This window comes from Dipodomys ordii, unplaced genomic scaffold, assembly GCF_000151885.1.
Source record: "Dipodomys ordii isolate 6190 unplaced genomic scaffold, Dord_2.0 Scaffold5, whole genome shotgun sequence".
NCBI lineage: Eukaryota > Metazoa > Chordata > Mammalia > Rodentia > Heteromyidae > Dipodomys > Dipodomys ordii.
Window position 1 is genome coordinate 16,472,541 of NW_012267221.1, and position 16,931 is coordinate 16,489,471.

Genomic DNA, 16,931 nt, shown 5'->3' on the forward strand with positions numbered 1-16,931 from the left:
ACAAGCTTACTAATTTTTCACAAGCGTGATTCACTATAAGAAGCTGAATATTTATATATAGAGTACCCATAATTTCTCATAATTTCCCAACATTACCCTATGACTTCACTATTACTGATATTTCAGTGCCAGGGATTGAAATAGTCCCTAGCATATGATATTCTACCATTAGAGCTAAGTTCTCAACATAATATTGCTTTTTAATAATGCACATTAACATCAGGAATAACCACAGTGTGTGTGTATCATAGGAAATGCAAACTTAAAAGCATCCTTACCTCTTTGCTTTCTTCTAGTTCTGACTCACTGCTGAACTCCTCAGTATTTAAATTTTCGAAGTCAGACTCCCCAACAGCAATTGGCACTGTTACGGTGAGGCTAGGGTTGTTTATGAATGACATGTAATCATTTTCATCATTTACATATTTTTCCACACTACTTCCAGTACCTACACCACTGGTTGTTCCATTTCCATCTTTAAGGTAATTCAGTTCTTTGCTGATTTCAATTCCAGTGTTGTTGGACAAGCACCTCTCCATTTTGTTGTCCTTATGGATTTCTATAACTTTGGGCTTTCTAAAAAAAGCTTTGCGAAAACACTCCCATATTTTATTTTTTACATAATCAATTCCCTTTTGCATCCTTCCCACAGCAATCTGGAGATTGTTCATTTCATTATCATCATCAGTAGCAGCAAGGTTGTCAGAGCTAAATGAGCTCAACAATAAGGCCAGAAAGAGGTTCAGAACCTAGAAGAATAAGAAAGGGAAAAGAAAGGAAAGGAAAAAAAAGTTCTGTGTTAATATTAAATTATACATAAAAATTTTTAAAGATTTTAACAAATTCTTCTTGAATGCTTATTATATTTCAGCCTCTGTTGAAATTACATGCTATTCAAAGACTCTGATCAATTTTACCTTGTAGAAAGGCAAATGATAAGCCAGGCACCTCTATTTCCCCACTGAGAAGAAAAACAGAAAAGCGGATCTCCTGAGACTTAGTGTCTCTACTTAGGCTTATAGTGAAAAAAAAAACCTACTTTTATGCTTTGGAGATTTTGGGGTTTTTTTTGTCGGTCGTGGGGCTTGAACTCTGGGCTTGGGCCCTGTCCTTCAGCTCTTCAGCTCAAGGTGAGCTCAAGGTGAGCTCAAGGTGTTCTTCAAAGAGAACAAAAGGTTTTTTACATCTTAATCATTTTACTTTATTAGCTTAATTTGTCTACCTTCATTTGTATAAGTAATATTTTATTTAATAACTTGATATATATAAAAACAATATTCTTCTTTAGCAAGCATTTTTGTTCATTTTCCTCATGTAGTTGTACATAAGAATTGCCATTTAACAAAGCACTTTATCAATACTTGACCAGTGTCACCCATATCGACATTCTCACCCAGACCCTTACTTTACTTTTTTGTTTTTTTAGTATATACATTGAATTCTTAACAGCATTCTTCCTTCTCTTGTTTCATCTACCCTTACAAACACTATTCTTGAAATACAAATTCTGTTGGTCCAATGGCCGCAACACATAGTAGCAGAAACTTCCAAATGAAATTTATATAAGGTTTAAAACATTTCCTATCAACTACTTTTTGAAGTGTATTTGTTCAAGGAGCTCAACAGATAGAGAAAACTCAATAATTATTCTGATGTTTAGGCTAGACCTGTGTCATGTAAATACTAATTCTCCATACCATTGTGATACAGAGGAGAAAATTAATTAACTAAAAACAATGGTAATGCACAAATAATTCACAATTTCTTGTAAAATAGAATTTATTTATGAAAATATTTAACTTGAAATGTAATTATTGAGTTTCTGTATGTTATACTGTAGAAAGAAAGAAGAAACTCCACTTGCTCCTTTATACATTGAATTTCTTTCAGACTCTATAACTTTTTATTCTATTATTTTGAGAAAAATGATAGGTTAAATGGGATGTTCTTTGAAATTTACCCTTCAAAGGAATTGCATAAAAATTTTTGCCCACACATGACTAAAAAGTGTGATTATAAAAACACATACCTACATAAACTGTTTTTATATTAATGCCTTTGAGTCATGGTAAAAATCAGTATTTTTAAAAATCTTGCCTGTCCCTGATCTATTTTGCTCAAGACTAGTGCTCTATCATTTAAGCCACAGCTCCACTTCTGGCCATTGTGGTAATTACTCAGAAATAAGGGTTTCATGGACTTTCTTTAAACCATGATCCTCAGATTTCAGTCACTTTAGTAGAATTGCAGGTATGAGCCACCTGTGCCTGGCTTTGTATCATGCTTAATTATTTGAATATTTATAACCTTGAAGCTGGAAGTGGTGCTGTGGCTCAAGTGGTAGAGCACTAGCCTTGAGCTGAAGAGCTCAGGAACAGTGCCTAAACTTAGAGTTGAAGCTCATGAACATATACACAAAAAGTGGGGGGGGGAAGCATAATTATAACCTGAAGCTCAAATATAATAATCTATTTTATTATAATTTATCTTCAAACTTTGGTGGTATGAAACCTATATTTCTCAGTAAGCAAATACTATGAACATGTAAAAAGCAGTAAGTTCAGTGTGAAATAGTTCTCCTTAGGATTAACAGAGAATTTCTTATCAGAATAATATTAGAATAAGAATGTCTTGATAAAGAATGTTTTAATCATCATCTAAGAAAAAAATCAAAGAAATAACAAATTTATGATTCTGAAATTTTCATCAGGAGTTTACATAATCCTCCATCCACCACACTTATTCCAGGGTCACTGATAGGAATCCTGAGCCTCAGAGAAATTGAGTAACTTGCTCATGGTCATGCAGTGGGTGGGATTTGAGTCTAAGTCATTTACCAGATAACCTAAGGTTGTACCCCTGAGGCCACGTTATTACCTATCATCTAGTCTAGTCCTTATTTATGAACATTCACAACTCATACCTACCACGAGGTTTCCAATCACCATGACCAACATGAAAACAATAAGGCACATGGTCTGGCCAGCCACCTCCATGCAGTCCCACATGGTTTCTATCCACTCTCCACACAGCACGCGGAACACGATGAGGAAGGAGTGGAAGAAGTCGTTCATGTGCCAGCGAGGCAGCGCACAATCATCGGAAATCTTGCAGACGCATTCTTTGTAGCTCTTACCGAAGAGCTGCATGCCGACCACAGCAAAGATGAAGACGATGATGGCCAACACCAAGGTGAGGTTTCCCAGCGCCCCCACGGAGTTGCCGATGATCTTTATTAGCATGTTCAGTGTGGGCCACGATTTTGCCAACTTGAACACCCGGAGCTATAATACAATGAAAAGATACTCTCAATGACAATCACAATATTACATATTCATAATGATATCATTAAAGGAACTATAGTAGTGATATGGATACACATTTCAATTTTAATGTTATGACAGTAAGCGATAGGGTGTAAACAGTGAATGCAGGCAAATACCAGTCTGAATGATCGCAGTACAGACAATCCCTCCACATTTGACAAACCAAGTTCCATTAAACTCAGGCTGACAATAATCCCATCAAAGATATTCCAGCCCTCTTGGAAATAATAATAGGGGTCCATGGCAATGATCTTGAGGACCATTTCTGCTGTGAAGATCCCAGTGAAGACCTGAAGGAAAACAGAGACCAGCGGCACTTCAGTGGCACTGGAAACCTTAAAAGCTGACCGAATCGATAGAGACAATATATAAAGAAGATCACCAAACCTAGTGAAAACAAAGCTGAGTTCTAAATTTAACAAATACAACTCAAGTAGTATTGTGTGAAGTGGATTTGTCTTATTTAAGAAATCAGCTGGACAAACTTCTCTGAAGAAGAAAGAAGGATGGCCAATAGACACATGAAGAAATGCTCAACCTCCCTAGCCATAAAAGAAATGCAAATCAAAACAACATTGAGATACCACCTCACCCCAGTTAGAATGGCAAAAATCAAGAGCTCTAATAACAACAGATGGACAGAAGGGAACCTTACTTCATTGTTGGTGGGAGTGTAAACTTGTTCAACCACTTTGGAAAGTAGTATGGAGGTTCCTCAAAAGACTCTACATAGAGCTCCCCTATGTCCCAGCAATCCCACTTTTGGGCATTTACCCAAATGTTTACAAACAAGACCACACTAAAGCTACCAGCACAACTATGTTTATTGCAGCATTATTTACTATAGCTAAGATATGGAAACAACCCAGATGACTCTCAGTAGATGAATGGATCAAGAAAATGTGGTATATATACACAATGGAATTCTATGCCTCCATCAGAAAGAATGGCATTGCCCCATTTGTTAGGAAATGGAAAGACTTGGAAAAAATTATATTAAGTGAAGTAAGCCAAGCCCAAAGAAACTTAAGTCCCATGGTTTCCCTTATTTGCAATATCTAGTATATGTATGAGTCAAGCAGAAAAGGTCAGATAAGGTGATGTTAGGAAAATGAACCCTAAGATATGTATTCAAATGTTTTTTTTTCTTTCATGCATTTGTTTCTAGCACATTTATAAGATTATTTCTTTGTTGTTTTGTATGTCCCTCCCCCACAGTATAACCCCTGCTTTCACTGTATTTGATGTCAGTATAATTTGTGGAGGAGAAGGGGAAAAACAAGTCGTTTAAATAAGGATACAGGTGGACCTGTTGCAACAATGAGAAGTACAAGTTGTCATATCAAAAACGAACTTTACAACTTTGGTGGGGGGGGGATGATTGGGGGAGTAAGGGGGATGCTGGGAAGGGATGGGAAAGGTAAACAGAGGAGGAGGCTACAATGCTTGATAAGAAATGTACTCATTATCTTGCCCATGTAATTGTAACCCCTCTGTACAGTTATTTCACAATTTAAAAAAAGAAATGTACTCATTATCTTGCCCATGTAATTGTAATCTCTCTGTATTTTCAAAATAAAAAATAAATTAAAAATTAAAAAACAAAGAAATCAGCTGGAGGGGCTAGGAAGGTGCCTCAGTGGTAGAGCGCTTGCCTTGCATGCCTGAGGCCCTGGGTCCGATTCCTCAGCACCACATAAGAAAAAAGCCAGAAGTGGTGTTGTGGCTCAAGTGGTAGAGCGCTAGCCTTGAGCTGAAGAGCTGAGGGACAGCGCCCAGGCCCAGAGTTCAAATCCCACGACTGGACTCAAAAAAAAAGAAAGAAAGAAATCAGCTGGATTTCCAGGAAAAACAAAAACAAAAACCTTCCACCATTCACAAATTAAATCTGATACTGAATAGTAGCTACTGAATTACTGGCCCCTTGATAGAGAAGGCTTCTCTAAGCAAGTCTATTTCAGAGGTCATATTACAAATCCATCTATTTGGAGGTGTTACTACACATTACTTTAAAAAAAACAGTAAAAATAAACACTCAGTTCTAGATTTTGTGTTTTCTTTGGTTATGGGACAGCAATTTTGTGTCTATAATTTTATAAACATTGCTGAAACAACATTGTGTTTGCAACAAATGTTTCCTAACAATAATCTTTGGATGTGCCATGCCTCAGAATTAAGGTTAATGGATTAATAGGACAAAGAACTGCAGAGCTAATTGAAGCCAGCAGGAGAACATTCTCAGTATGCACATACCCATAATTAAGATAAATGAATTATTTGAGTTGCTAGATAAAATGTGTATTTGACAATAGAAAGAAAAACACAATGAAACAAAGTCAACATCCAGTCTGTACAACTAAAAACTGTAGGCAAAGAGATGGGTGGTTATAAAGAGTTACAAAGTTACTCTTTCAAAAAGTCTTCTAAAGTAATCACTTGGTAGGTAGACTCTATAGTTATCTATCGGAAAAAAACCCTGCATTTTGTGATGGTAATATCAAGCATATTACTGATTAAAATAAACCAGCCTTTACCTTGAAGGAACTCTCAAAACACAGTACTGAAACTAGTTGGTGTCCTGAACCATCACATTAATCAAAGAAATCTTAACTCATTCTTGTAATAGTTTAAAAAAATGGTGAACATCTCATTTTTCTAATCACAAAAAGAGCTAAAAGAAAATATTAAGTTCGGTAGTGTCATATTTCATGCAAATTGAAATAAAACTTATTTTGAGCAAGCTACATTGAAAATTGTGCTTTTATTTTATAGAATAGTTCACCCTGGGACTTTCTTTCCAAATAGAATTTTCCTGGTGAATTTAAAATAAGTTCTAACATAAAAATTTGATATCTTATATAAAACTTTCAGAAGTAGCTATTATTTGAAACAGGCACCCTGAAGACAGAAGTACATTAAAGAGAGCTAGAAATTCTCTAGATAAATGACCTTCAAATATCTCTTCCTACAGAAAATCATAGGATGATTTTTAAGGCCCTCTGAAATGATTACATCTCTTGCACTGAACAAAATATAATATCCTCAATTCATATTTTCATCCAAAAATGTAATCCCAAAGTCATATATGGTAGTATATGCCTATAATCCCACCACTTGGGAGGCTGAGTGTAGGAACATTGGAAGGTTGAAGCCAATCCAGTCTTTCTGGAGAATTCCAGAATAGTCTGGGCTCCACAGGGAGATCATCTCAAAAGAAAAGAAAGCCAAACATAATACGACCATGAAAACTTGCTTTAAAATGATTATTTTAATAAATTTCAATTAGAATTTTGAATTCAAAATTACAGCTTTCTTTAATATTTTCATTTTGGGGTTGTTTTTGGAACATTTTAGTGCAGGGTTGTTACTATCAGGTTATTTGAAGAGGTTTTGTATGAAGAGGTTTTCTAACCTATTTTTATTGATGGGCTCTTTCCACCTTACAGAAACCCTAAAGTGGGACTATGGGTTTTGAAATGGCTAAAATCTAAGCCCCCAAGCTACCATCTAAACACAACCCCTCAGAGAAACTCAGTAAAGCTTCTGTATCTCTAAACATTCAAATGTAATAAATCCAATCAGCCAGAAAGTTTATGTAATTTTTATGTTTTGCAGCAACAGGATGCAAAATGGGGTATATCAACTAAATCAGGACTGATTTCCATACTCTTTTGTATTCTTTTACTATCATTCTTTTTTGTTTTTGTTTTTTTTTGTCCATGGTGGGGCCTGAACTCTGGGCCTGGGCGCTGTCCCTCAGCTCTTCAGCTCAAGGCTAGTGCTCTACTACTTTGAGCCATATCGCCACTTCCAGCGTTTTCTGCTTATGTGGTACTGAGGAGTCGAATCCAGGGCCTCATGCATGCAAGGCAAACACTCTAACACTGAGGCACTTTCCCGGTCTGATTATCATTCTTAATTAAACTAACACCTTTACATCATCACCTCCATGTCAGTATGGGATCATTTGAGATGTAGTAAATTAGTCCATAGAAACTCAACTTTATTTTCATGAGCAAACTAATCTCCCCACAACTATAACTGAAATCACCTTTGTTATAAAATATAGCTCACAGATAGCAAAGTATTCATAATCTAAGAAACAGTTTCTATGTAGTCTCTCTCAACCTTTATATGTAAAATATTATATATATATATATTATAAAATTATGGGAATCAACCAATATATTATATTCGAAGTTACTTCATAGGAAGTGTCTATATATGTGTGTGTGTGTGTATGTGTGTATGTGTGTATGTGTGTGTGTGTGAGCACATATGCACACGTGAGTGTGTATAATTGTACTGGGGTTAAAACTCAGAGCCTAAGTGCTGTCTCTCAACTTTTTTCACTGAAGCTCTCCCCCTTAAGCCACATCTCCATTTCCAGCTTTTTGGTGGTTTTTTGGAGACAAGAGTTTCATGGGTTTTCCTGCCAAGGCTGGTCTCAAACCACAATCTTCATCTCTCAGTCTCCTGGGTAACTAGGATTTTAAGCATAAGCCACAAGTACTCTGCTATGCAATGCCTCATTGGTAGGAGCTGTTATTATTGATTATAATAAGGATGTTTCATCCAATATAGACAGTTACATTCAGTTAGAAATAACTCAAGTCCATTTTTGTCATCTATGCTCACCCTTGTTTTCCCAGCACTAACATGAATTTTACTGCTGAGCATACTATAATAATCTACTATTCATCAATTTCTCTTCAAAATTTCCTATCTCACTATATTGGTTAAGATGAAAACCACCATAGAATTGGAAGGGGAATGAAAAGTCACCTACTCCATTGTACACAATCTCTGTGTGCTTTGAAAATAGGCCCAACAATCCAAGTGATGTTCAGGACCCACAAACTTTTAGCTTGAATTATTCCCTAAGACCCAGACTGGATGCTTTCATCTAGTGCTTTTCCATTTAATCATCTTTAAGCCAATCTCTTTTATCTTGTGCTTCCATACTCAAAAGATGTGGATGTCTATAAGACCCCAATTTCCTGCTTTCCACTGGTAAATTTCCAAAATTTCCCCAACTGTCCAATATCCTGGGGAAAACACAAGAGCCAGAGCAGAAATATTTTCCATCAATATTTCAAAAGAAAGGGCTAAGAGGTTAATAGCATATATGCAAGAGGAAGGAAGCTGTTTAATGAGCACATGCTAGATGCCAGGCTCAATGCTATGTGTTTTCACACTACCTCACATGACCTTCGCAACAACTCACACAGATGGGTAGGTATTACTGCACCCATTTCAATAACAGAAAACAAACACTTGTGCTGATTGTGGTACTTTTCCAAAGTCTATATTATTAGTAAGCATTGGCAACTATGAGCTAATCCAGTTTCAGCTGACTCCAAAGCCTGTGTCCTTTTGCAAAACATGCTACCTAAAGAAGCCCTTTGGAGATTGAAAACAACCAGTGGGTGACTCATTGAATGAGCATATTACAAAAAATGTGGAAGATACAAAAAGAAATGCGATATAACCTCTGACATTGAGAAATTTATAACAGATTTGAAAACCAAAAATCATAACTTAAGAATATTTTTAATGCTAATCATGTTTTTAAGTTCTTAAGAGTTAAGAAAAGGTGCTGAATGTGGACTGTCAGGTTAGAAAAGAAGGGAATGAAGTTGGACCTTAAGGAATATGAATTATTGACATGAGTTGAATAAAAAGACTTCAAATCTGAGGGTAGAGAACAATGGAAAGCAAATATATTCCAATATTAAATATATAAACTGTTGTGTGGTATTTATGTTATATGGTGACTAATCTATTGGGGTTGATGGTGGCTATTTAAGAAAAATGAGATAAAAGCACTGAAAATATTATTGTAATAGTGCCTTTAGGTTTAAAAAACACTTTATAAGAAGAAATAAGGAGCCTTCATATCAAGTTGATAAAAGAAAGAACCAGTTATAAAGACTGTAATATTGCTATCATTAGGGCTAGTAGGCCACTATTAATGGTGAAATAAAATAAAGTAAAATTGAGGGCAATAATAGTTGAACTCAACTGTGGGAAAGATAATTTTTCATCTGTGTACATGAGGTGCTTAAAGCAGTCCTTGGGCAGTGATCTGTAACAGTTGGAGTTACAGAACTGGAACACAATTTGCACTAGTACTGTTCATAATCCCAGGAGTCACTAAAAGTATAAAAACACCAAGTAAAAACCACTTTAATAGGCATTAAAAAGTCCAATGAAGAAAGAAAGCAAGAAAGCAAGGAAAGAAGAAGGAAGGGAGGGAGGAAGGAAGACAAGGAAAGATGAGGGAAAGGAAAGGAAGGGAAAAGGAGGGGTGAAAGGGAGATGAGAGAAAGCAAGGAATATCAAAGGTATTATACAAAGGACATGTTAGTTGCTTTCCTGAATTAAATAGCACAGAGAAGCTAAGGTCCACCATCATAGTACACATTCATGCCCAGCACTCCTTTCCTTCCTTCTATTAGGAACTCTTTCTCTTCTAGCAAGACTGCTGAGTTTTCACGAGATCCTACATCCTGCACCAAGGTTATTTAAGACAAAGGAGGGCATCTACCTAAGCCAAACAATCCTATAGAGAGTGTCTTTGAACTGGAACTCAAAAAGAGATCTAAGCCTTTTGCTAGTGGGCAGGTTGTAAGATGGAAAAAGTCTGTGAGCTATGCATGTGAACATACTTGCTGGTGACCATATCTGAACCTTAAAACACAGGGCTTTTTCTTCAGCAAAACTGATACTATCACCTAGGTAATGCCTAATTAAAAGTGTTCAATCCCTTCATAATTCTAACATTCACAGGAAAGAATTCTAAATTACATGGCAGAAATTACAATGAATTATTACACTGTCCCACATATTTTATTTGTTTTATTTTTAGATTAGACACTAAGAATATAATGAAGCAAAATAAATAATATTGTGGTTATTTATAAGTATATAATATATTTATAAGATATTAAATAGGTTCTAAACCCAATGTGTTCAATTATACACATAGAAAACTTTTATGAGGAAGAGATAGGAGGCATTTGAAGGTTAAAACTAAAAGAAACCTAATCTAGCAAACAGGTTATAGACAATATACAAACAATCACAGATCCAAGTTCACCAAATTTGAAACAAAATCATGGTTGACATACAAATATCTTTCTTTTTTTACCAACTATTTCTTGTATGGCAATCATGAAGAGCATTTTAGTGGTATATGGTAATTCAATTTTAAATGATTAGGCTTTTTAATTTTCACAAAAATCATTATTTGGGACATTTCTTCAGTGAATGTAATTTGTTTGTAGAAAAATAACAAAAAAAAGTCCCAAGTTTGTGGAACCAGGATCTCATGTTTACTTTGGATCTGCATTAATTACCAGGAAGAAATCCTACAAAGACTTTTCAGGAGTTTATACCTATAAGACTCAATGATTAAAGCCGGGCACTGGTGGCTCACGCCTGTAATCCTAGCTACTCAGGAGGCTGAGATCTGAGGATCGCGGTTCAAAGCCAGCCCGGGCAGGAGAGACCGTGAGACTCCTATCTCCAATAAACCACCAGAAAACCGGAAGTGGCGCTGTAGCTCAAGTGGTAGAGCCCTCGCCTTGAGCTGAAGAGCTGAGGGACAGCGCCCAGGCCCAGAGTTCAAGCCCCACGACCGACAAAAAAAAAAAAAAAAAAGACTCAATGATTAATCAGTACAGACATTGGCCTGAACAATCAGCATTGATATTGTATAAATTTTAGATTACTTCTGGAGATATCCTATGACTGCATCATTTTGAGATTTAACAGCAGAGATGGTATACTCCTTTAATCTTTCTCTATCCTGCCAAGGAAAATAAGTAGACTTCAAATGAACTTACCAGGTTTCCTACAGTCAACACACTGCTGAATTGGTCAGTCATGGGGTAGTGTTCCATGGCCATAAAGAGGGTATTTAAGACAATGCAAATAGTGATGGCAAGATCAACAAATGGATCCATTACAATTAAATTCACAAGATGCTTTACTTTTAACCATGCGTCACAGCAATCCCAGATCAAGAAGACATTGGCAAATCTGTACCAGCATGGTGGGCATTTCTGTCTAGATTCTTCAAGTTCTGCAGGAACAATAACAATAATAAGTAAGAGCAAAATGCATCATTGTTGTTAGTAGATGACATGTTGTTTAATGAAAGCAATGCTTACACACAGTAGAGAAAAATATATTAGTTTAGCACACAAGAGAAGATAATTCCATTAAGTATTTCCAATAAAATACCCATTAAAGGCCAGACCTGGAAGTGCATGTCTTTAATCCCAACTATAATCATGAGGCAGAGATTAGGTGGATAATGGTTTGAGGCCAGCCTGGGAAAAATGTGTGAAACCCTGTGGAAAATAACTACAAAGCACAAATATCTAGGGGTTTGTATTAATTGATACAGTGCTTGCCCAGCAAATATAAGGTTTTGAGTTCAAATCCCAGGAAATGTGTAAATAGATATAAGTGCTCATGAAAAATTATACATCTAGACTTTCTTTCTCTTTAAAATTAAAAAATAAGTATCTTGAATTTAATATTCTCCTTATAAAATAATTAATGAACAGGTAATATTATATTAGCATGAAAATGAAATCCTTAAATAAGCTATATATCAATGTTAAATTTAACAAATAATGATTTAAATGAAGTTTTAAAGAAAAACCTTTTAAAGAACACTGTCTAAAGCTATGAGCTTCATTAATGTTTGTGTCCACTTCCTGCTTTATTTATTTATTCATTTATTGTCAATCCTGTGACTTGAATTTGGGGTGTGGGCACTGTTCCTGAGCCTCTTCATGCTCAAGGCTAGTGCTCTACCACCTGAGCCACAGTGCAACGTCTAGCTTTTTCTGGAGAGAAGAGTCTCTGGGACTTTTCTGCCCAGGCTAGCTTTGTACCATGATCCTCAGATCTCAGCCTTCTGAGTAGCTAGGATTACAGGCCTGAGCTACCAGCACCTGGCCTATGTTCTTCTATTTAATGTAGATTTAGCCTCAGATTTATACCTGTAAAATTACTCCTGCCACTTGGAATCCTAGCCTTATATATACATAGACAAATGACTAATAATTTTATTCATACCAATCTCCCAATCCTGGCAACAGTTCCCTGTACATTTTCCTATCTAAACTTAGAAGTGTTCACTCTATAAAAGGCCTATATAACAACAAAATAGATTTTCACTGTCATAATGTTGAGTGGTGAAATATACCCCTATAAACAATATAAAAATCCTGGTTGAAAGAAAGAAATTCGCTAGTCAGGTGCTGATGGCTCATGCCTGCAATCCTAGCTACTCAGGAGGCTGAGATCTGGGGATCACGGTTCAAAGCCAGCCCAAGCAGGAAAGTCCTTCAATTAAGTACCAAAAAAGCTGGAAATGATACCATGGCTCAAAGAGGTAGAACAACAGCCTTGAGCACAAAAGTTCAAGAATAGTGGCCAGGCTCTGAATTCAAGCCCCAAGACTGACACAAAAATAAATAAATAGGCCAACACTAGTTTTTGCAATTAATGTGATAATAATTCACTCCAGTTACCACCTATATATTCTTATAATATAGCTCTGACTTTGAAGAGTAGTCCTCAACAGTCTACAAAGACAAAGAATAGTTCCACATGGGATGAAGTCAGCCAAAGGAACTCTCTCATGACCTACGTCTTACCCTCCATTGTGTTGGTCAGGATGCTGGCTATGCTCATAGCTCTTTGCCTTCCAGAAGAATCCTCCAGCATTTCCATTGAAATTTGGTAAGAACTTAGCCTTCTCTTTCTGACTTCTGTTTCAGTGGTAGTACCCTGCAAACCAAAATACTGATGGCTCAAACCACCCTTTCCAATGGATGAAACAAGACCACATAGTATTTCTTTGGAAGATCATGCTACATGCATTTTTTCAAGTAATAATTTTCTAGTAATAATAAAATATTAAATTTATTGTTATAGTATATGACCACTTTAAAAATAATATATGATAGCATCTGATGAGAATTCATTGATTAGATGCAATTGTATAATGTAATTATGTTACAGAATTTTTAAAATTAAAATTTTCAGGGAAAAGTGTATAAGCATGCTAAAATGAATTATTATTTCCTTTGAAAACAAATAATGTTTTCAGTTGTTTTAATAGTAACTACACCAAAGTCCTCTTACAAAATAAATAATAAATACTATGATTAGTCTCAAGGCTTAATTTTTTGAAGCATGTTAACAATTTTGATATATGGGCCGTATTTTCCATGCACAAACACAGATGTACAATGAAATGTGTGTGCTTTCCTGAGATTTTTCCAAGTTCTCTCTGTGCCATCTTACAGAAAAATCAACACATTTTATTTCAGAATCATTTGAAAATAGAGTTGTATGAAACCTGCCCACTATCATTATAGTAGTTATTACAATATTCAATTTTAAGAATACAAATTTTTCAGAATTTGAATGAACAATTATACAAATTTGGGCAAACCTACAACAAAGGTTTGATTGTCAAAGGGTTCACTGTGCTGGTAAGGCTAATGAATTTTCAGATACGTAGTTCATGTAAAACTAAAAATTGAGTCTCTTTTACTCCACAGCATTTGAAAGCTGATGGTTCCAGGCAATTCAGTGGGTTCTGAAGAGTTTATTGTTTCCTATTCAATTAATCATGTATTACTTTTAAGGACTTCCATTTAGTATTGTACGAGGGGCTACATTGCCCAGCCTTGGAGTATGTCAAAATGACATATAATGTTAGTAGCATCTGGCTTATCTATTATCACCTCTGGCTGAAGTTGTCCAGTAGGTGACGTTAGAGCTGATGGTCCACCCACCAAGGAAACCACACCATTGCAATCCACAGTGCTGTGCATCTTCCCATTTGCTGGAAGCCCTGGCACCATCCTGGATGACATACTGGCCTGACTAACGTTACTGTTGCGTCGTTCTCCATGTCTGTGGGGCACAAACAATGAGTCTCTCCTGCTCTCGCTGTCTTCAAATGTGCTGTGTTCATCATCAGCAAAGTCATTTTCAGATCCAACATCCTTTGCTCGGCCTCTGAAGCTAAAAATGCTTGTTTTGCTATTGCGTCTTGGGGAAAACAGGGAGCCACGGATGCTCAATAGAGACTAAGAAAGCAAGGAAGAAAGAAATTGGGGGCAGGGTATAGGGTAGGATACAATTTGTTTAGTAAAAATGTTAATACTACAGAAATAACTTGTTTGAGGATTGGGGTAGTTTGCCCTTAAACATGAGCAATCAAGTTAATTAGAGCACATATGTATTTTGACTTTTTAAATTAAAACGTCACAATGCACATTTAAGTATGAAGAGTACCATTCTACGAATCTTGATTTGGAATTCACAATGTGCATAATCTCTCCATGTAATCTTCAGTCTCTTATTGTGAGCAGGATTATGCTCTCCAAATGCAACATGGGAAAGACCAGAAGATGGAAAGACAGCTGAATCTTCCTTGGAGGACATAGTGGCTAAACAACTGGTACCGACTTTCCACTTTGCAGTGCTATGATCAGAACATGCAACTAAGAGAATAGATTTTGCCTCAAGTGACTCTATGGTACTGAATGTTAAACAACTGCATGAATGATTTATATCCTAATAATTATAGAACTGAAAAAATACCATTTTGCCTTCATTCTCTTCTGATGCTAAATGAAGGCCACTCTCTAGATCCATTTATCTTTGTCCACATTGGATTAAAAGCCACAAAACTTACCTGCGATGCTGTCTTCTAAACAATTTTCAAATTATTTCCTAACAATTTCCCAAGGAGTAATCAGTGATTCACTTTTTTTTGAGAGTCTATACAGTACAGCAAAAAGAACAGAAAGGAAGAATTCTTACAGCACTACAGTTAATACTGTTCTTACTGAAAATCTAACAGTGGCTTAAAGAAGCAAGGTCTGTCACATGACTTTATCAAAGAAAGTGATATGGAATATTATTCCTACTGAACTTTAACTCTACTAAAAAGAACTAGATTATTTCAAAATTTCTGTTTTCTATTGTTCTTTTGTGGGGCTACAGATCAAACCTAGGGCCTCCTACTTGGGAGGCAACCTGTACCTCAGTGAGATCCTACCATTCCCACCCATACTAATGTTTTTTTCTTTAAATTATATATACAAGTAAACCCAGTAAATTGTATACTAATACCAGAATGTGGTGACTAGCTTTAATCTCCTTTCACTTTTTTGAATGCCTTTTAAACTGAAAGTATCTCATAAATTGTGTTTATTCTGTTTTATAGTTTTTAAAAAATGTCTATGGTCAGTTTGAAGAATCCTTCTTTATTTCTGCCATCAATAATAATATGCTATTCCTTGGTTAGGGTAGTGGTGCACAGCTGTAATCTCAGGATGAAAGGAGAAGGTAGGGGGTTTGCCATTCTGAGACTGGCCCTGGGCAAAAGTACCAGACTCTAGCTGAAAAACAAGCCAAAGGACCAAGGATGAAGAACTGGCTGAAGCTTTAGAGTACTTGCCTAGTAATTACAAGGCCTTGGGTTCAAATTTCAACCCTATAAAAATCAATCAAGAAAATAATGGCTCTGGCTATGTCTTACATAATACTGTCATCATTATTATTTGAGATTCACATAAAATTTTTTAAAAAGATAAAATCTTATTACATCAGAAAAATAACATAATGGAATTCCTCTTTGTTTCCTTCTCATTCTCTTTCCTACTTCTTTTCATAGACAGGATCACACACACACACACACATACACACACACACACACACACACATACACACACACACACACACACACAGGAGAAAACATGCTTAGACATTCGCTTTTTTCTAAGCATCAGAATAAAACCATAAAACAATTTTAATGAAAAAAATAGAAAAATAAGATCTATCAGACTATTTTTAGACTTTCCACTGAATTAGGTCAACTTGATTTTCTTTGGCTCCATTTTTAGCTTTAGTTTTTATGAATTTTCCCAGACTGAAAAGCAACAGAATTTTGCTCTCCTCTGTCCCAGTAATATTTTTGAAAGATATTATTCATTGTAAATGTACTATTCTTTTTGTTGTTGTTGTTGTTGTTGGTTGTGGGGCTTGAACTCGGGGCTTACACACTATCCCTCAGCCCTTCAGCTCAAGGCAAGAGCTCTACCACTTGAGCCACGGCACCACTTCCTGTTGTTTTCTAGTGGCTTATTGGAGATAAGAATCTCACGGACTTTCCTGCCCAGGCTGGCTTTGAATTGCGATTCTCAGATCTCAGCCTCCTGAGTAGCTAGGATTACAGGCGTGAGCCACCAGCGCCTGGTTACTATTCTTTTTTATTTGATTAAGCTCTCTGTGGTTGCTAGTAGGTATTCATCATGTTAACCCAGGGTCATTTCTGAGAAAAAGGTCTATCAAATGTTAAACAACACTTAGATGGCTTTCCCAGAAAAATGATCAAGATATTAGACCCTTATTGACAAAAATGCTTATGTTTCTAATGTCCTCAGACTCAGTTTAACTTATACATAGAATATTGGATGTTCTCAATAATGTTTGCAACTTTGTATAGAAATCACTTTGTGTTTAAAATGAACATTTTTAGGTCTCATGCTTTGAAATTGT

General features: G+C 36.0%; 1 protein-coding gene across 12 annotated transcripts in view; it reads right to left on the reverse strand.

Moving 5' to 3' along the window:
• Nucleotides 1–16,931, reverse strand: part of Scn3a (sodium channel, voltage gated, type III alpha subunit) — an 83,779-nt gene that overhangs the window by 32,790 nt on the left and 34,058 nt on the right. For 7 of the 12 annotated variants that reach the window (XM_013027729.1, XM_013027752.1, XM_013027762.1 and 4 more), the window contains 6 exons: nucleotides 14,105–14,452; nucleotides 13,007–13,139; nucleotides 11,177–11,415; nucleotides 3,443–3,616; nucleotides 2,928–3,284; nucleotides 279–749 (listed from right to left, as the gene is read on the reverse strand). In XM_013027729.1, coding sequence (XP_012883183.1) covers nucleotides 279–749; nucleotides 2,928–3,284; nucleotides 3,443–3,616; nucleotides 11,177–11,415; nucleotides 13,007–13,139; nucleotides 14,105–14,452 — 1,722 coding nt within the window. Of the gene's footprint in view, nucleotides 1–278; nucleotides 750–2,927; nucleotides 3,285–3,442; nucleotides 3,617–11,176; nucleotides 11,416–13,006; nucleotides 13,140–14,083; nucleotides 14,453–16,931 lie in introns of all 12 variants that reach the window. The other 5 variants (XM_013027797.1, XM_013027806.1, XM_013027721.1 and 2 more) reach the window with 3 other exon arrangements.